Source organism: Diabrotica undecimpunctata, chromosome 2 (assembly GCF_040954645.1).
Source record: "Diabrotica undecimpunctata isolate CICGRU chromosome 2, icDiaUnde3, whole genome shotgun sequence".
NCBI classification, from domain to species: domain Eukaryota; kingdom Metazoa; phylum Arthropoda; class Insecta; order Coleoptera; family Chrysomelidae; genus Diabrotica; species Diabrotica undecimpunctata.
Window position 1 is genome coordinate 145584055 of NC_092804.1, and position 22376 is coordinate 145606430.

A 22376-nucleotide genomic window follows, 5' to 3' on the forward strand; every position below is an offset into this window, starting at 1 on the left:
ACGAACACTTGTACAGAACTGCAAATAAACCATTATTTTAGGTTTCTTCACAAAAAGACGCTTTTTCTCATTAGATAAAAATAACCAACATCTACTCGCAAATAGTGATGTTTATATGTTTATAAGCAATGGAATAAGTACATAAAAGGATTGTTTGCACTTTAAAGTCCCAAATTTTTCGACAACAAGGAATATTTCGAATAATTATCTGATATACTAACTTCAGGATTTACTAGGGCAATTAAAAATAGTAAAATATTTAAAAACATTGTGTAGATATAGAGTACATTGTGTTGATATTGGTCCTTATCCCCATCTCAAAAAACAATAACGTTAACAACTGCTAACCTTTTAGGTAATTAAGCTTAACCGATCTTCTTCTTCGTGTCTCATACTTTAAGGACATTGTCGATAATCACGGCCCATTTTACTCTGTCTGCAGCAGTTCTGAAAAGTTAACTTGTTGTTTTCCCACTCCACTGCTTTAAATTTTTTAACCAAAACGTGCCATTTTTTAAAAATTCTGTATAAAAGAATTTATTATCGGATATATGGAAAATGTGAAACGCACAGTTGGATTTTTGAGGGGAATAGAAACTAGGGAACCACTATTTGAGCTATCCATACTATAAAAAAAAATGAAGAGATCAACAAAATAACGTCTATATCTATTTCCTGGAATATAAGAAGGCTTTATATAAAAGAACGTTTATATAACGAAGAAGAGAAGTACATTTATATATAACGTTCAGTAATATTACCATAGTCAACGTATAAGCTTATACGGAGGAGGCAGACGAGGACGACCAAGATTTATTGTATTTAGAGCTAGAGGCACTCATCGATTGTATGCCAAAACGTACTTTAAAAATAATATTAGACGATGCTAATGCAAAAATAGCGGAAGATCCACAGTACCAACCAATAATAGGAAAAAAAGTCTGCATGATATCACAAATGATAATGGAAGGAGACTCATTGAATTTTCAACATCACAAAACATGGTAGTGCATATTGTCCATATAAAGCTATATACACACAAACGTCGATGTCATCTGATGCAACTACAAAAAAAAAATACAATTGACCATTTCCTTACTGATAGTAGAAGCAATATCATCATCATCATCATCATCATCCAGCCCTATTTTCACATCCATTGTTGGATATAGGCCTCCTCCAAACGTTTCCAGTTCTCTCTATCTCTAGCTGCTGCAATCCAGTTTGTTCCTATTCTCCTTAAGTCGTCGGTCCATCGGGTGGGTGGTCTGCCTCGACTTCGCTTGTCGGTTCTTGGTCTCCACTCCAATAATCTCTTCGTCTATCTTCGTCTAGCAACATGTCCAGCCCACCTCCGTAGTTCTTCGTCGTATCTCCTCATTTCTCACGCGATCTTTTAAGGTCAGGCCCAGCATTGATCTCTTCATTCGCCTTTGTGTTACCCTCAGTTTTTCGGCAGTAGCTTTCGTTAAAGTTAGGGTCTCTGCTCCGTAGGTCAAGACTGGTAAGATGCATTGGTTAAATGCGTTCCTTTTCAGGTGAATTGGGGTATTTGTTTTAAAAATGTCTCTCATCCTTCCATATGCCGCCCATCCCAACGTGATTCGTCTATTTAGCTCGCAGGTTTGGTTGTCTCTGGTTATTCTAATTTCATGACCCAAGTATGTGTATTTATCGATTAATTCTACCTTGTTGTTATTGATCTGTATCTCTTCGCTGGAAACCATATTGGTCATCATTTTGGTTTTCTCGAAATTTATCTCCAGCTCAGTTTCTTGTAGTATGTCATTCAGTTCTTGGAGCATGTCTTTGATCTCTCCCAGATTATCTGACAGAAGCACGATATCGTCCGCAAAACGTAGATGGTTTAATCTTTCTCCATCGATGGATATTCCTTTCTGTTGCCATGTTAGTCTTTTAAATGCATACTCAAGAACGGTAATGAACAGCTTTGGTGACATGGTATCACCTTGCCTGACTCAACTTTTTATCTTTATTTTATTAGTTGCTGAATGTAGACTTATGGTTGTTGTGGCATTTTCATATATATTTTTAACTATATTACAATATCTGTGGTCGACCCTGCAATCTTGTAGTGCTCTTAAGATGGACAGTAGTTCCACTGTATCAAACGCCTTTTTAAAGTCTACAAATATCAATGCTAAGGGACGGTTATATTCGTTAGTTTTTTCTATCAGGGATTTTAGGCACTGCAGGTGATCGTTTGTGCTGTAATTAGGGCGGAAACCGGCTTGTTCCCGAGGTTGGTAAAAATCCAGCTTTGTCTCTAATCTGTTCGTTATTATTCGGGTCTATAATTTATAAAGATGGTTAAGGAGACTGATTGGTCTGTATCTTTCCAGGTCTGCTATATATGTAAGAGTACAGTTATTGAATTATTCCACTTTGTTGGGATATTTTGATTCCATAGGCATAGATTAAAGAGCTTTTGAATTTTGGCTATCAGTACTGAGCCTCCTATCTTTATCGCTTCCGTGACGACACCGTCCTCCCCCGAAGCTTTGTTATTCTTCATCTTTTTTAGAGCCTTGTAAACTTCGTCCAAGGAGATTTCTGGGATATCTTCAGAACCCTGATTTTGAACCTTCCTCTGCTGATATTCAACTATATCTAGAGTCGATTGGTTGCTATATAATGTCTCATAGAATGATTCCACAATTTGTAACAAATGTTCTCTGTTTGATGTGATGTTACCATTTCTATCCTTGAGTTTGTCTATTTGTTTATTTCCATTTGTGAGTTTGCGTCTCATTATTTTCATACTCTTATTGTTCTCAATGGTTTTGATGATTTTCTCATCTTTGTATTTTCTTAGGTCTTTTCTGGTTTCTCTTGATATTTTCTTGTTCATTCAGGAGAAGCAATAGTAGTATATTAAATATAAGAAAATATCGGAGCACGGATGTAGACACTGAACATTATTTGTATTCAAAACTCTCACAAACATAGTGATTCAATATTAATATATTCATAAGATTAGTTACATCTATATGCCTGAAATATACTTAGCCGCTAATTTAAGAGTAGTACACCACCCTCTTTATTTTAAATGGTTTTAAATGGTATCGGTACAATAGACGGGAAAGTCAAACTTGTGCAAACGTCAGACATCAGCTTCTTTTTTCTTACCTCAAGTATCTAAAAACACAATATCGTGATAGAGCCACTTGGAAAACTTAAATAATGCAGAAATAGAAAGGCATTACCAAGTTGAACTATGGAATAGATTCATAGCATTAGAAATCCTCGATATCACTGACAGCGTGGGAGACGCATTGGACAACAATTCGACAAACGTCAAAAATGCTACCTTGAAAATTCTAGGATAAAGATAAAGAGTAAGTAACAAACAATGGTTTGACGACAAATATATAGCACATTAATAGATAAAAGAACATAAGAATAAAGTGGTTAGATAACCTTAAATAAAATGGAAGAAAGGGAAGTACTACGAAAACAAGATTAAAAAACTAAAAGAAAAATACAGCCAAGCAAAGACAAGAGAGTTCTTTCAATATATACGGAACGTAAAATATGGGCATAAAGTGCAAATAATTTCAATTAAATACAAACATGGGAACATATTAGCAGATAACAAAGATAAAAATAAAGCGATGGAAAGAACATTTTCAAGATTCTCAAGTAAAGAACCAAATGGGTGCAAAACAGTGAAAGTGGAGATGATACCTCCCACATTAGACAAAGTTTTTGAAGATGTACAGAAACTGAAAAATAATAAGACTTCAGCTGCGGTAAAATACAGCGGAATTGATTAAAAAGGATGGAATTAGACTTGTAGAAACCATATAGAACCTAATTTTAGACATACGGGAGAAGGAATAAATTCCTGAAAAATAGTCACAGGTAGTATTGGTTCTACTGTACAAGAAAAAATTGAGTGTCATAATTACCGTCAGAACCAAAAACACTTTTACACACGATTAAAAAACATACTTGAAAAGAATCAACGTACTATTTGCCCTGGCGTGGAACACGAAAAATCAAGTAACCTCCGCAACAAATACCTCCGATAAGAGACAATTCCGGACTTTTGCCTAGAAATAATAGGAAAAAGGCAAATGCATTTTGGTGATATTTAAAAAATGTTTTCATAAAAAATACAAAGATTCCCCGAAACACCTCATCGGATGGATTTGCCGATTCAAAAATTCACTGGTAAAGAAATCTCCCATGTAATAATGAATGAAATCAGTTCCAGAAATGTCCCTGGATACGACCTAATAACAGGAAAAATATTACAGAACATTTCCGTAAAGACAACAAAGGCATTGACACAAGCATTAAATGCAATTCTCATTCACAATCACTTTCCTCACTAATGGAAAATTGCGGAAATTCTTATAATACTAAAGCCTAGAAAATGTGCCTATGAGTTGACATCCTACAGGCCTATAAGCCTTCTACCAATGATATCCAAAGTATTTGAAAAACTTCTCTCGCTTCGTAAAACAGATAAATAATGGCGAATAAATGGTACTATAATAAAATCTCCCCCACCATTACTATCTGATCTTGAAAACATTACATATCCGACCGTTATTTTTTAGGTAAAGAGCACGAATTTTTTAGGTCAACTACTTCTAAATAAGATTGGCAAGGTTGAGGTTGTCATAGGTCTTGAGGGTGATTTTGATATAGGATTTAGGTGAGGGAACCATTTTCTCAATAATTATTTTAAGAGATATATTAAATCAAAGGGTCTGAAAAATCAAGGACTGTCAATTTTAACTAGGTATTTTAAAGACAATTAATTTAAACTCCTTTGGCTGCAAAATCAAGAACAAACCAAGTATAAATAAGTATAAACCAAAGTTAAGTAATTTAAATGCAATAACTTAATGTTAGAGAAAAATGGCAGAACAATTAAGAGTAACTCAACGGGCCATGGAGAGGGCCATGTTAAATATAAGCCTCAGAGACAAAATTCCTAACACCGAAATACGTCGAAGAACTAAAGTAACCGACATCATGGAAAAAATAGCGACATTGAGATGGCAATGGGTAGCACATGTAGCAAGACAAGACACCAACAGATGGTCTCATAAAGTGACATTCTGGAGACCTCGAGAAACAAAAAGAAGCGTGGGAAGACCCAAAAAGAGATGGATAGACGATATAACAGCTGTAGCTGGAAAGCAGTGGATGAGAATTGCAAAAGATAGGGAAGCGTGGAAACAATTGGAGGAGGCCTATGTCCAACAATGGATGAATGAAGGCTGAAGAAGAAGAAGAACTTAATGTAAGTGTAAACATTAATAAATATATTAAACATTCCTAATAAACTCTATCTTATCGTTATCTATTCGATATAAATTTGCAAAAACACTCATTTATTCCTTATTGCTATACGGAGTGGAAACATGGACTCTCGAAATTACAAGTATGAGGCGTATAGAAGCCTTTGAAATGTGTGTTTTTCGAAGGATGCTGAAGATTTCGTGGACAAAGCATGTGACCAACAACGAGATGATAAGAAGAATGAGAACTGAGAGAGAACTCCTAAATATTGTAAACAACAGAAAAACGAGTTATTTAGGGAATATTTACAGAGAAGAAAAATTTATCTTTCTACGATTCATAATGGAAAGGAAAGTAGAAGGAAAAAGAGGTTCAGGAAAGAGAAAATGCTCCTGGCTGAAGAATGTAAGAGACTGGATAGGCATGGACACACATTCGATACTAAGAACAGCTTAAGATAGAGAGCAATTTGCTGTAGTTATAGCCACCCTTCCGTAATGAATAAGGAACTTTTTATTTAATAAAAAACATAATATAATTTAAGAATAATTATTTCTATAATTAGGCATATTAGGCTACAAGTGAGTGAAATATTTTTTTACTCGGTATTGAAATTTTTCTCACAAATTGTCAGAAATTCTGGGCTCCTAATAGTTTGCATTGATGAAAATGCATCAGCTGACATTTTAATGTCCTTCCACGTAGAAATTGTTTCAAGAGCGTTGTATATTTTGATGATTGATTCGCCCTGGAACTGAATGCTATAATTTTCATTCATTGTTTACTAAGGTCTCTTATCTTATATGACTATGAAATGTGGACCCATAAGGTATACATTTTAAATAAGTGATGGATCCGACCGTTACTTGATGGAAATTATTTTTTAAGGGATTTGAAGGCGTTGATTGTTACAAATCTTTAATGAAGTTGGTATTATAAATAAAAATCAGACCAGATCTCATATTTTTTTGATAATAAAATGAAAATATTTTTCTTAGCATTTGTTATAATAGAAATACTTACTTAGATTATTGTCTAAATGGGGGTCTAATGAAACAACTTCTCCAGTATTTTCATTGGATAATCCAATAAAACTGTAAATTAAATGACTACACGGTAAATTACCTATATCTTCAACTTTGTAAGAACCTTTTCCAGGTCTATAATGAGCCCATGCTCCATAATAACACACCAGTTTATCTGAAAAAACAAAATATTTTTTAATCCTATAATCTATCTATATAAAAGGATATGATGACAAGTCACACCGTTTGTCCAGTAAGGTAACGACGCCACCGAAAGAAATCTGAACTACCAACATTTGACATTTCAGTCATATTTTGTTCTTGAAACGATACGGTTGATTTATTGCTTATTCATTCTACAAATTGATGATCCAAATGTTAATCAGACATTGTAAGATAACATTATGTCATTCGGTAAGATAAACATACACTTACTATAAAAATAAAATGACGTTTGACAAACGTCAACGCTTTACTAAAATAAAATAAAATAAAAACTAAATTAAAAAACTAAAGATTAAATAAAATTAAATAAAGGTAAATATAATTAAATCAAATTAAATCAAGTTAAACAGAATTACGTAAAATTAAAAAACAATTAAATAAAATTAAGTATAAGTTATGCCTGTAAAAACGTCGCTATACTGTTTCTGCTTCATTTGCCATGTAAAATTTCATGAAAAACTTTTAAGGTTAATTCTGTTCATTTTTTGAGCATTTTGTGCTGGTAGAATAGTAAATTGTGAGGTAGAATAGTTCGTCGGATCGTGACGTATGATACCAGGGGATAGCGAATATATTGAGGTAGATAAAACACACACTGCGGCATTGCTAAGAGGACATTACATTATATCTCCTTTCTTATTGGTCCGATTGAGGCGTGTGATAATAAAATAAACAAATGACCGAATCCTAACATGCGACATAGCAAATGAAAGGAAAGGATATCACGAATATGCCAAGATAGAAAAACAAACGATAGGCGACTACCAAAAAGGCACTACACAGTGTCTTTAATAAAGACTACCAATGGGGCACTACACAGCGTCTTCGTTATTAATGAACGTATAGCTACATACGATAGAGCACATGACATTATGGATGATAATAGACATATTTGCTTTATATATTTATTGGCCTGAAAAAGGCCTCTGACTGATTACAAAATAAATAACTACCCTAATACTATCATATGACATCATATCAAACGACGACGTGGGGCATAATAGTACATTTAATCTATACAGCATGCTATCAATATATATATATATATATATATATATATATATATATATATATATATATATAATTATTAATATAGGGTATAGTAAACAAACATGATGTCAGTTCAGAAGTGCACCAGATCATACTTCATATTTACTTGGGACATATGCAAAAAGTTTATTATTTTAAGAATTTAATGACTGACTGTAAATGATAATTGATTGGATCCCCTGTCGCATGCGACGGGCAAAGCTACTATTATAGTAATCACTGGCCAAAAATAGTATATCAAAATATTTCGACACTACGGTTATAATAAATTCACAGTGTCTGTAAGTAAATATTGGCAGTTGAAAAAGCCGGTTTACAGGTTTTGTCAGTTGTTAACATTTTAAACACTTCCGTAGTTTACTACTTATCAATATTATGAACAGTTAACAAAAAAAACATACATTTTATAGTGATGCAGTCAATGATAGTGCATCAATTAATACGTCACATCAAGTACTTTCTTGCGAAATCTTAGTTTTGACACAATCTCAAGTTTAACAAATCAAAAATAGGATTTTGTGTATTTAATCTGATTTAAAAAAAACCTCTGTACAAAGTTATTAAAGTTAACCGCGTCGAATTCACTCATATGAATTGCCAATTTGTTTTAATTAACAAGTAAAGAGTTGTGGTATGTCAAACAACCTGTCATGTGGTATCTTTTTAACTTAATTTAACTAAAATTAATATTTAAAGAACTTCTTATATTCTAGACCATTTACTCATTAAATCTATCCAGTAAGTCCAAGGGTTTGTGTCTCTTAACTTCTCAATCTCTGTTGTCCAGTAGGTTTACCCCACTGGAATTCGTGTAAAGTTCCAATTGCTTTAAACGCCTAGCACTGAGGGATCATCCTCTCAATGGCAACTAGCATGCCTATCAAGAAGAAAAATCAACATAAACTACACTTGAACATCAACATAAAATCACTCACTTCATTAACAATAGAAAGATTGCGTTAACAGTCTTTCTAGATATATAAGTTGCAATTAATAATGCACTACCAAATTTTTAAATTCTTTTTATGGTACAGCAGAATCAAAAGAGATATCCAATACCATATGCAACTAGATTAAAGAAATGCTAGAAAAAACTGATTATAACAGACCTACAATGAAGGGACGTTGTGCTCAAAAATAGTTTATGTGTTCAAAACAGGGGGAGTGTTTTTTTCCTCTCCTGTGTTCGCTCCTACTGGATGACCTTATATTAAGAGGAAAATATGTAAATGTTCTATCGAGAATGCTCTAGCATTAAATATCGTTACTACATAGTTGGTGTGAAGTTAAAAGCTCTCTTAGTCATTCGTAATAGTGAGTTTTACAAAGAGACAGGATCTGATAGCATCTGGATACCCGCTCTGTATGAAGAATTTGTCAAAGAGGCAAATTAGGTCAAATATCTAGGAGAAATACTAGATAAGCTATTTAATGGAATGCCCATCTAGAAAGAATATAAAACAAAGCGAAACTTTCCCTTTGTACAAGTTTAAGGATATGTCAGAAATCATGGGGTATTAAACCCAAACAGATGTACTGACTATATAGGACTGTATTCAGACCTTTGATTACGTATAGAGCACTAGTATGACTGTCCAATAGACCACCAGAGAGAAGCTAAATAAACTGCAACTACCACCATGTTTAATCGTAACAGGAGCGATGTGTACTACCCCGACAACCTCCATGATAGTCATACTTGAATAAAGAAGGAAGATAAGATACCAAGAAGTAAGGAAAACAATACCGGGATCAAATCTGAATAGATATTAAAAAATAATTCAGAGTTGGAAATGGTACCAGTGCTGGTATATAAATGGCTCTAAAACCATAAAGGAGTTGGAGCTCGAGCATATGGAGAGAAAACAAGGCTAAGCCGTTATGAAAGCCTAGGCAATAACTACACTATATTCCAAGCAGAAATTTATGCTGTAGAGATTAGCTTGCAGAAAAAGAGAAACTGCAAGGACAGATCTATAAAAAATATCGAATAGCCAGGTGGCATTAAAGTTACTGGAATGGAATCTAATTTATTCCAAGTTAGTTTGGAACTGTCTTCAGCATCTGATTGGAGTATAGAAAAGTAACAAAGTAAGTTTACTCTGGGTTTAAAAAGGATAATATCAAATTGGATGTAACTAATAAAACGTAACCACTGGTACGAACAAATTGGTTTTAAACATCCAAAATGAACCTTGGAAGGAGAAATCGAAAGATATACTAGATATCAATGAAAATGATCTGCGAATTATCATGAGTCTTCTAAAACGACAGTGTCACTTCAAGGGACACTTCAATAAAATCAGACTTGCAGAAAGTGCGAATTGCAGATTTTGTCAGACTGAAGACAAGACGACGAAATACTTTCTGTGCAACTGCCCAGCGTTGGATAGGAAAGGCTCAATTCATTTAAGCATTATCAACTCGATTCCTATGACTGCCAAAGGTGACACCTACTTCACATAAACTTAACAAGGCTGAATTGAAAGGGCAACTGCAACTTAGAGATGAGCCACAATAGACCTCTTAGATCGAGTGGAAGGGGCGTCTAATCCTAACCTCAGAATGAATCTTACAAAAAGAAGATTTCAAAATTGTTGACGCTTTGGTTATAAAATAATAACGATAATAACAATGGCTGGTTGTTGTTGTTATATTTTCCTTGTGTAACTACTATGGTACCCAGTACTTATAATGTAATATGGAAATATATGTAGGTATTTACACTTACATGTTGAAACGATTTCAAATGATGTATAGATCACAATTAAAGAAAGTAGAAGCTCTTTCAACTGCATTATAAACGTGTGTTTATTAAATGAAATTTTTTAATTTTGTTAAAACCTTGACATCCTTTCTAAAAAAAATTGAGAAGAAACTTGCTTTTCTTTTATTTTTATACTTTATTTCTGGTTTAGTATAAGTAAAATATATTGGAAGGGGTACAATAATTATATTTTAGATTATAAAAAACAATTGGCTTTTTTATAAGACATGGTGAATTAAATTGAACAATAAAAATTTTGATGATAAACTTATATTAAAATATAATTATTATATTAAACCAGCGTATTTAACAAAAGATTTTTTTATTGATTATTTAAGTATTAGCTATCCTGTAGTTTCAGTTTCAGGGGTACGTGTACTTTATTTAACGTACTTTATGTAAAGGTACTTAAATATTTAAGTACCTTTTTATACCTATACTGTCCAAAATACGTTTTTCTTTTACCATTTTTTAACATTTTAAATTTACTCTTTTAGGATATTCGATTATATGAGATTTTTTATCGGCGACGTTCCACAAGCGCATTCGTTGCTACCTTTTTAAACAGTTTGAAATAAAAATAATTCTTCATAAATGTAACAAAAGCCTGAAAACTGGTCAAAATAACTTACCTTCATTTTGACTTGGGTTTTATCTGGATCCTAAAAATTAGAGAGTTAAACTTCTTATTTCATCAATTCTATATATCTCAATCATTTTGGAGTTTTAGGGATCTGGTTGTTTTTCTGGTGGAGTTGCATAATCAATCTTGCTGCACTCCATAAATTTTGTCCATTGTTTTAAAGTCAAATGAGTCTTTATTCGGTTACTCTGCATTGGCTTGTATTTTATTTTTGACTTCCGAATGAATGTCTCTTAATCCTAATCTATTGATTTTACCTACCTATTGAGTATTGTAGGTAGACCCGAAGGATGGGATAATGAAAGTGCCATTGCTCAATAGAGTATTCAAAATCATGGCATAAGATTAAAAGTATTTAGGATCAGTTTTTGTTTCAATTCACATATGGTTGTGTGAATAACTAATAGATATATTTCTTCTTTCCATTGTTACCATTCGATTTCTATACCATCGGACATATAATTGATTTTGACAATATCTTGGAAGTCGATCAGATAGACAGACGGAATAGACAGTTGACCAATACACACACAAAATTCGTTCGTTGTTCGTTTTGAACAAAAGTGTAAAAACCACGTTGAATTTACCGGTTAGTTCCAAGCCTAGTTTTGTAGCATTTGTATTTTTTTCGTATGTATTAAAAATCACCCTGTGTGTATTAAAGCATCGAAGAATATTTTCAATGTATTTCTATTTCCTATCGTATATGTTAAAACACCGCAAAAGTATTTTCAATCCTTTTGAATTGCTGGGGTTGATAATAAACACATTTTTAAAGTTTTTTTATGTATCACAGATGCGTATTTCTTCGGTATTCTTTTGATTATGCCGCTTAGGGATATTTTGCGCGTCAAATAAACAGAAATATTTCGAGTTGGGCGAATGATGTCAGTGCAATAGATCACCAAAGTGGTTACTTAATTGTTTCGAGTCCGGATTTTTTTTTAATTCGCAATGACTTTTCGCTTTTCGTTTTTGTCACGGAAATATAGTGTTTTATAGCAGTTAAATGTGGAGTTCAAGTTGAGATTGGAAGAAGTTTTTAAAGAGATAAGACGCGGCGTGTGTGGCGTGAAGGAACCGGCAAATTTGTTTGTAAAAATGTGAATTTTACTCAAATGTAATATGTCAATATTTGTCTGAGTAATCACCGTTTTGGTTCGTGCTATGTTTCACCTAAGAGATTTGTAAGACGGCGTTCCAAACAACTTTATAAATGTCCACATGGTTCCAAGCAAAGGCTTGAGTGTTCTAAAAGCCAAGTTTTGAACATTGCGTCAAGATAATCCAGTGCCCAGCTTCCATCCTCATTTTGTTGTCCCTGATCATTCCAGACTATTTTTGCAGCTTGTGAGGTGTATTTGTGTTGTTTTGCAGTGAGTTTTGAGTCCAGTTCCAACCCCAGAACTTTTAAAGGAGATATAACATATTGTTAAATTTTTTTAAAGTAAAAATAAACATTTTCCATCAATAATTGCTTTCATGACAAGTTAAGAAATTGTAATAAGTAAAATTAAAAATATTAGGGAGTGGCTAACTGTCATATTAATCATTTTTTTTAAGTTTTTAAATTTAATATTGACATATGACGGTGAGCATTATTTCCTTGACATTTGGTACATAAACCTAATCATAAATTTACAATTTGTTTTGTTTTGTTTATAAAAAGTTTAACCTCTACGCATAGTTCCATTTAAAAAGATATTTTTCATTTGTAATAATTTATTTCCTCCACAAAATGTCGCCCATTAATAATTTAAATTCTTATAGTGCCTCCAACGTCTAGAGTTGTAAACCGATAGTAACATTGTAAGTTGTATTTGTTATTTTGTTATTTTTATTTATTTATTCAGCGTTCCAAACAACTTTATAGATATCCACATGGTTCCAAGCAAAGGCTTGAGTGTTCTAAAAGCCAAGTTTTGAACATTGCGTCAAGATAATCCAGTGCCCAGCTTCCATCCTCATTTTGTTGTCCCTGATCATTCCAGACTATTTTTGCAGCTTGTGAGGTGTATTTGTGTTGTTTTGCAGTGAGTTTTGAGTCCAGTTCCAGCCCCAGAACTTTTAAAGGAGATATAACATATTGGTAAATTTTTTTAAAGTAAAAATAAACATTTTCCATCAATAATTGCTTTCATGACAAGTTAAGAAATTGTAATAAGTAAAATTAAAAATATTAGGGAGTGGCTAACTGTCATATTAATCATTTTTTTAAAGTTTTTAAATTTAATATTGACATATGACAGTGAGCATTATTTCCTTGACATTTGGTACATATACCTAATCATAAATTTACAATTTGTTTTGTTTTGTTTTTAAAAAGTTTAAACTCTACGCATAGTTTCATTTAAAAAGATATTTTTCATTTGTAATAATTTATTTTCGCTACAAAATGTCGCCCATTAATAATTTAAATTCTTATAGTGCCTCCAACGTCTAGAGTTGTAAACCGATAGTAACATTGTAAGTTGTATTTGTTATTTTGTTATTATTATTTATATTTATAACTGTTTATAGTGAGATAATAATAAATATGTAATGTTTCTCCCTAAACCAAGAGTATTATTTTCTTTAAACAGATTCTAAACCCTTTTTGTATTTTTTTAGGAAAAAAAAACCTATCTTTCCATCCAGCAGGAAGATTCTTGTAAGCAGCGTCCATTTTAAATAGCTTAGGAACCTTCTTGTGTTGTGTTGTCCAGAAGGTCCATGTAAGTATCCCTTTTGATTCACTTTTTGTAGTTACCCCATTCTAGTCCCCTTGTTTTGTTTCATTCACTTTCTCACGACCCAGCTCACCAAACAAACCAAGAGTAGCCGTTCGCAAACGTTCCGGTTTGTTTTGCTTACCCTATCCCAACCCAGCAATTTCTGTCCCCAATTTTCAACACCCTATATGTGATCCCAATGTAGCCAAATGGCCGTTACAGTTTACCTTAAAATTATACAATGTTTAAATTGTTTATTACAACCATTTATAATTTTATTATTTTTTGCAGGTATGAATTATATTCTTTTTAAACGGGTATATTTAAAAACCCTTAAAAGGGCTACATCAAATAACACGAACGTTTTCGAAATAATAATTCCATCATCAGGTTAAAAATGCAGGTTAACATGCCTGAGCCACCAAAATATTAGGGTAAAAACCCTTTAAAATACATAAGGTTAACAAAGATTGTACATAATGTTGTTAATAATATTTGATGTTTAATATTTAATTAAATTTTACTTTAGGTAACATACACCCATGCCTTAAGTGAGTTCCAGCGTCCGGAGAGTAAACCTCTTCAAACGGACTTCAGCTGGTAACTGCTACCAGAGTAGCAGGTAAAAGAAGAGTAGAATGAAACGATCATATAAGCCGAATGACAACAAATAGAGTAGTAAAAACGGCAAGAGACGGTTTTTCAATAGGAAGATGATCAGTAGGAAGACCACGAAAACGATGGAACGACAACTTACTGGAGGCACATTGGACAGAGTCATGTCTACATAAAAAGAAGAATAATAAGAAGAAAAAATTATACCTATACTATATTAACACTTAAAATTATTGTTTTAAGTTTTATTTCAAAATATATTTATAATTTTATTTTAATTAGTGTGAAAATTCCAATTAATAAAAAATGAAGCAATACTTTTATGGTGAATATATTTTTTGATGATATCGATTGTTTTTATTAGATATAAAACACATATAATTTGCCAATAAAAATTTTATTTATCTACAGAAATTATGAAAGATTAAATAAAATATGCAACGAACTATATCTTATTTAATCTAATCCATTAACAATATTTTTTATGGTTGTAGACCGCCATGTCTATTTTGACTTGGTTTGCTGCAGCATGGAACACCTCCATGCTACAGCAATCATTTTGGCAAATTTTACAGCCATGAAATATGTGTTGTTGCCAAGATTCTTTTGCCATTTTCTTTTCATTGGAAAATTAATTGCAGAATGCTGTAATATTTTTTTGTTTTCATTATATGTCCCAGATATTCTAAATTTTCAGTTTTGATCGTCATCAGTATTTCAAGTACCTTTCCCATTCTGCACAGGATTTTCCTGTTGATAACTCAGTCAATCCAGAATATACGTATTCACACTCCAAACACAGCTCCTTAAATATATCCTTACGTGCAATCCAACCCTCATTGTATAACCCATTAAACACTGGCCCCACAGGACTATCTAGACAAGACGTTACAATTATACGAAGAATCTGTATAGGCCATACCAAACTAACACTGCTTCCTAATGACATCAGATAGTTGGCCTATCTGTCAACCATGCCAGTGCCAACTAACAGTGAAACACATTATTACCGAAAGTCATCAATATAGTGAAGTAAGACGACAGCTAAATCTCAAACCGCAGCTAATTGCAGCGATTGCCAATGAATCCATTATTTTAGCAATTTATTACAAACACTGCAAACAACTTAGTTAAAGGCATAAACTAAACTGATCTGCTTGGCTAACACGTTGTCAACCGAAATCAGGTGGCGAGTAAAATACTACGCGTCTATTGTCTATCGGATATGTCGGAATTTGCTTGATAAATGTATTATGGACTTGTAGGTTTATGTATTTCAAATTCTTATATCTAATAAAAAATGTTTTGAAAAAATTGTGACTTGTCGGGTTTTGAATCTAGGCGACTGATATATTTATTATTTTCTTTTTTATGTTGTGAAATTTCTAATATATTAATAATGAAGCAATTTTCATTTATGACCATAAGTTATGACTTTATATATTTTAATTTTTAATGTAGGTGGGTATGCATTACAGTTATTACGCCCATGTTGTATATTATATTTGACAAAAAATTAATTATTATAGATCGAAAGCAAACACGCAGTTTATTTTATATAATTCTAGACTTGATTTGAACTTATAATAAAATTAACAGATTTTTCTTAGTATAAACAAAATTTTATAATGAAGTGGAACCAATTACTATCCATTTTTACTCTAAGCCATGCACTATTTCAAATTATATCAGCTGAGAAATGTAAGTACATATAACTTTTTATTTTAGTTTTTAGGATCTTTCCATATAATCTGCTTATTTTATTAGGTACTAAAATACTTTGGTAATTACCATATTTATTTCTGTTGTCTTCCTTGAATAACCTTAACCAACTTTCTATTTTTCAGAGACTTTCTTGTTTATGCATATTTGGAATAATATTGCCAACTAGGCCAATAGCTTCTCACTTTCATATTTCATTATTTATCCATATATATCTCCTCTCACGAAACGGGACTACAGCCCAAGTTGTGCCTTATCCTCTTTCAGTAAGATCCTCCAAAGATCTCGATATACAGCTGTTCTTTTTCATAAAATTGTTTTTTTAGTAGGTTCTTGATATCCTCATCTCTTTTTTGATCTTCCAACAGGTCTTTTTTCTTGCATTCTTGCATTTAGAACTGTCTGAAAATTCTGTTCCCCGGATACATCCGTACCATGTATTTTGCCCACCGTAATTCGTGATTGGGCCCAGTATCTTCCGTAATATTTTTCTTTCGAACACGTCTCGTGCATTGACAGGTTTTTGGGTTATGCCACATCTTTCACACCCATAACTTACTATGGGCCTGACTAGTATTTTTATAGACTCTGAGTTTTGTTTTTCGTTGTATATCTTGCGGTTTGAATATATGGCCCGTAACGAAATAAGCTTTATTGGCCAGCATAAGCCTTATATTTATTTTATATTTTTCTTCACTATTTGCAATCAGGTCCACTTCAAGTACGTAAATCTTTTCATATATTATACCATGCGCTCCATATGTATGGAATAAATTCATTTTTAACGTTATTATGTACTATGTGAAAAAAACCTGAAACAGGTCGATTTTAATTCTTAAATTGACAATTTACATTGTGAAAATATTATACCCCTCCAGCACCCCCTTTGAAGTATAAGCACCTCCTCGAAAATTTAAAATAACAAAGGGGGTCGTATGGCACCTTGTTAGAAAGGGATTTTAGTCTTCTGTTCAGCAATATAAAGTTTTTTAAGTTTGGTGCAATCATAACTAAGAAAATTGATTTTTAAGATGTAAAATTTTGATGATGTCTCACAAAACTTTAGGTTGAATAAAGATAATAATCTCACATAATATTTAGACTGTATTTTTCAATGTACTTTACAATTAAATTAAATGTTTAAAATGACCACCATTCACTTCTCGACAATAACCGAGACGATTTTGAAATTTTCGTACAATATTTTGTATGACCTCCGGGGTTATTTTATTAATTTCTTCCGTTATTCTAACTTTTAAATCAGCAATACTGTTTAGTCTATTAAAATATACTTTAGATTTTAAATAACCCCATAATTAGTAATCGAAAGGAGTCAAATCAGGGATCTAGCCGGCCATTCGATCGTTCCACGTCTTCCAATCCACCTATTGGAAAAAACCTCATTTAAATAATTTCCAACTATACGTGCAAAATGCGGTGGAGCCCCGTCTTGTTGGTAGTAAATAGATTGATCTATCTCATTTGGACGATCAGGAAAAAATCTTCGTACTGTAGGCACTAAAAAGTTAATCAAAAAATCTAGATAAACCTCACAATCAACTGTGCCCTCAAACACATAAGGACCAATAATTTTATTGTTAATGATACCAGCCCAAACGTTAAATTTTTTAAAATATTGCATATAAGTCTCACACACCCAGTAAGGATTTTATCTACTCCAATATCTACAGTTCTGTTTGTTAACCGTTCCGTTTAAATGAAACATCGCTTCATCAGAAAAAACTATTTTGTTTATCAACTGCAAATCTGCGTTCATTTTGTCCATCATTATTTCACAGAATTCTTGCCTTCTATCAGGATCATCTTCATTTAAATCTTGAACCAACTGAACTTTGTAATGGTGGTATTTTTCTTTATGCAAAACTCTCTAAATAGATGATTTACTTACATAATTTATTTTATTTTCTCTTGACAATAAATTAATTTAAATCCGCTTATTTTTTGATTAGTTTTGTTCAAAATAAATGTTTCTTCCGAACTCGATCAGTTTTTTTTTCAATCTTACTGAAACATGAAACTTAAACGAATGTATCTTCAAGATACACCGCGACCTATACAGTATACTTTATGACCGCGACCTCCGAAGGGTTTTAACGTACTAACAAAGCATACGTTTTGTTTACTTACGACAAACCTGTCAAATATAGACCAAATATTAATATTAAAGTATAAATAAATATCATTTAATAGTAAATTTAATTATTATATAAACTAAATAATATGTTTAAAAATGATGTGATGTATTTATATGAAATTATTTTAAAACAAGAATTATGATAAAAATTTAAACAGATGATTCAATGTTGTTATCATTTGTTGTTGTTATCATCATTTGTTATAAGAGACATAATAAAAAGTTTCAAATTGCCCACAGAATCCACTGTGATAACTGGAGAATTGTATGCAATATACAGAGCTCTAATTCACATACAAACAGTCAAACTAGATAAATTCCTTATTATTGCTGACTCAATCAATTCCCTCCATATACTGTCAAAAATGTACACTTGCAACCCGATTGCTAAATTAATTAAAAACAAGATGCAGCAGCTGGAAAGCAAAACATTAGTCTTCGTGTGGGTACCATCACATATAGGCATTAAAGGAAACGAACTAGCTGATAAAAATGCTCGGGAAATAACAAATTCCCCAAATATCAGACCGATAATAAAACCATTAGCAAAAGATCTCAATCCGTACTTTAAACAAAAGCTGATATGTAATTGGACTAAATGTTGGGAAGAAAAATCCTCAAAGTTAAAAGAAATTAAACCAAATTTTGGACGATGGACTAACAACGCCCCTAGCGTTGTTAGTCCATCCAACCTTCAGGTTGTATTAACCAGGTTCCGATTAGGACACAGCAAACTCACACATGAATATCTCATGAAGAAGGAACCTCAACCAAAATGTACGAGTTGTGACGTGCCGTTAACAGTGAAACACGTATAAACGGAGTGTCCCAAATATAGTGCTGAAAGACTAACTAATAAAATTCGAACTGTTAAAGCTTTAAATATAAAAATAATTAAGTCACAAGATAATGGAGCGTTTCCAGACTTTATGAATGCAATGTATAAGTAAATAAAGCCGAAACTTTTTTATATAACTCAATATTATTTACGATTTTCAATCAATCATTACAAAAATTTTCTTCATTGCCAGATATCCTTAAAAAATATAATAAACAGCAAAAGTTAATATTATATTCTTCTTCTTGACTGGCTTTACAACTCGGGGTGAGCCTTTGCCGCATCCACTATTAGGCGAGCGGTTTAACCCTAAAAAGACGCTTAGAAACGGAATCATCATCCAGCCCCATTTTCACATCCATTGTTGGATATAGGCCTTCTCCAAACGTCTTCAATTCTCTTTATCTCTAGCTGCTGCAATCCAGTTTGTTTCTATTCTCCTTAGGTCGTCGGTCCATCGGGTGGGTGGTCCGCCTCGACTTCGCTTGTCGGCTCTTGGTCTCCACTCCAATAATCTCTTCGTCCATCTTCCGTCTTCCATTCTAGCAACATGTCCAGCCCACCCCCACTTTTGTTTATTGATTCGCAGTATAATATCGTCTACGCCAGTTCGCCGGCGTATCTCCTCATTTCTCACGCGATCTTTCAAGGCAGGCCCAGCATTGATCTCTCCATTCGACTTTGTGTTACCCTGTTGAATGATTCCACAATTTGTGACAAATGTTCTCTGTTTGATGTGATGTTGCCATTTCTATCCTTGAGAATTCTATTATTATTCCTTAGAAACGGAATATACCGATTAAATTCCTACCGCAACAAATCTTTTTTATTAGATTCTATATATTTTTTAGTTCAGATGTATTTTTTTAATTCTTGGGTCAGAAACTGTTATTAACAATTAACTTATAACAAGAAAACAATTGCCTGAATCTCTTTTAGAAATTTTTTAGACGTATCTCAGCGAAGTAAATACTTTTTCCCTTTTTTGAAAAATGCTGCCTTTTCGAGTTATTTGCAATTTTTTCAATTCACGTGTAAGTAAGAATATTTTTACAAGGATAAGTGTTTTTCTTCTTGCTAAAAACATAGTTTTAATTTTAAACAGACATTTTTAAGCCCCCGCGCCTGTATCGCCGCAACTGTACACGCTTTTTATCGTCTACAGCGATATTACTCGAAATGCATAGAGTAAGTGTGTATAAGAGCACGCATGTGTTTAAGAGTACGCCCCTATTAATTTTAATATATATATATATATATATATATATATATATATATATATATATATATATATATATAATATATCTATATATATCTATTAAAGTAATTTTTACTTGAAGGCATTCTAAATACATTCCTACTGCACGGTCATAAACAGAAATCTGCATTATCGTCCCAGTTTTGTCAATATGGTCGCTGCAAATAGTTGCCGTTCAGATTTATAATTTTGTGTGTTCACAATTTAGTCAATTGAGAGGTAAGCAAACCATCAGTTTTGTATAAAATAATTTTAGACTGCATTTATATGAAATAGTGATTGCTTTTAAAAAAAAATGAGCCGTAAATCTATGACCTATATGTATAAGAGTACGCAGTTACCGATATATAAGGTTACGCAATGCGAACTCTTATACACATTTGGGTATTCTTAAACAAATTTTTTATTTGTTTTAAGTTTTTTTTTATTTTCAGATTTTAAATTTATTTATATAGTCGGTACAAGCGAAAAACCGATAGAAAGTTAATTTTTACTGAAGAAAACTTACGAGAAATACAACAAAAATTAGAAGCAGGATGTAGTAAAAGAAGTGTAGCGAATGATATGGCAATAAATGAGGCCATATTAGGAAAAAGATTAAAGTGTGGAAATGTACCAAAATCATTGGGACGATTTCAAAGCGATATTCCAAGCGACCTAGAAGCTGAATTAGCACAACAGACACGAGAATTAGATCAGATGTTTTATGGAATTACAAAAAAAAAAAATTGCAAATAACAGCGTATAAATTTGCTGAATCTAATAATCTACATACATCTAATAGAAATCTACAAATAGCTGGTAAGTCATTGGTAAGAGGATTTTGTCAGCGAAACAAAATTGCGCTTTGACAGCCAGAAAAATGTTCGATGACCCAAATTATGGGTTTTAATAAAAGTGAAGTAACAAGATTTTACAAGTTCAATATATAACATGGATGAATCGGGTTTATCAACAACTGCATCAACCGTGCCTAATAAGTTACCCAAGATATTAGCGAGCAAGGGAAAGAAACTTGTAGGGAAGGTAGCTAGTGCAGATCGTGGACAACTTGTAACGGCTGTATGTTGCATGAACTCCACAGGTAACTATATTCCTCCAGCACTTATATTCCGCAGAAAAAGAATGAAGGAAGAGCATCGTGACCTGCAAGATATAAAATATTGCCGAGAGAATCACATTGATCTTTTATCTCTCCCGCCTCATTCAAGCCATAAACTACAGCCACTGGATATTGGTTTTTTTTGGTCCTTTAAAAAAAACCTACAGTAGGGAATGTGACAAGTGGATGGTAAGTAATCCAGGTAGAGTAATTACATAATTTCAAGTTGCTGGATTATTTATTTTAGTACTGCTTATGGTTCTGTAGCAAATATTCAAAAGGTCGAAAATTCTTTTAAAGCATTGGAAATATATCCGATTACTCTGATCAGTTTCATGACATGGATTTTGCCTCCTCCTATGTTACCGACGTACCTTTGGATAATCCAGTAAGCGCGGTAGTAGATAATACTTCAAATGGAGTCCGTGTAGAAGAAGAAAATAATGGACTTCAGCTTCTAATACCGTCTGAAGTAATACCTCCTTTAAAGCAGCCTGAGAATGAAGATGATCTAATCTCTTTTCACGTTACACCGCCTCTCGATGTGGCTAATCTTGATATCGAATGCGAAAATGGTATATTAATACCATCACAAGCTAGCACTAATAGCACTTAAATATGTGAGTGTCAGCGGCAGAGATTTTACCATTACCCAAAATTAAAGAAAAGCCTAATCGACGCAAAATAAAATCTCAAAAGTCCGAAATACTTTCCAGTAGCCCATATACAAAAGAACTTGAGAATTTGGAAAAAACCAAAGAAGTACAACAAAAAAAGAAGACGGAACGAATAAAAAAAAAATTAGTGCCTAGTTGTAGTAAATCATTGCACAAAGTTCAAAAAGGGAATTAAGAAAATGATCCTAATTGTAACGTGCCCAGAATGTAATGAATTATATTCAAATTCTGTTGAAGACTGCAGCACGTGCTTTCAATCCAAGAATTGGTGGCACGAATCTAGTACGACTTACGTAACAGGAGACTTC

General features: G+C 32.7%; 2 protein-coding genes across 2 annotated transcripts in view; one reads left to right on the forward strand and one right to left on the reverse strand.

Moving 5' to 3' along the window:
- The window catches only part of LOC140435009 (acidic mammalian chitinase-like), a 29018-nt gene extending 18583 nt beyond the window's left edge, over positions 1-10435 (reverse strand). The window contains exons 1-2 of the mRNA XM_072523669.1: positions 10312-10435; positions 6304-6480 (exon numbers count right to left, since the gene is read on the reverse strand). Coding sequence (XP_072379770.1) covers positions 6304-6480; positions 10312-10378 — 244 coding nt within the window. The 5' untranslated portion in view covers positions 10379-10435. The remainder of the gene's footprint in view (positions 1-6303; positions 6481-10311) is intronic.
- Positions 10436-15828: 5393 nt separating this feature from the next.
- The window catches only part of LOC140435008 (acidic mammalian chitinase-like), a 30239-nt gene continuing 23691 nt past the window's right edge, over positions 15829-22376 (forward strand). Inside the window, exon 1 of the mRNA XM_072523668.1 lies at positions 15829-16017. Coding sequence (XP_072379769.1) covers positions 15945-16017 — 73 coding nt within the window. The 5' untranslated portion in view covers positions 15829-15944. The remainder of the gene's footprint in view (positions 16018-22376) is intronic.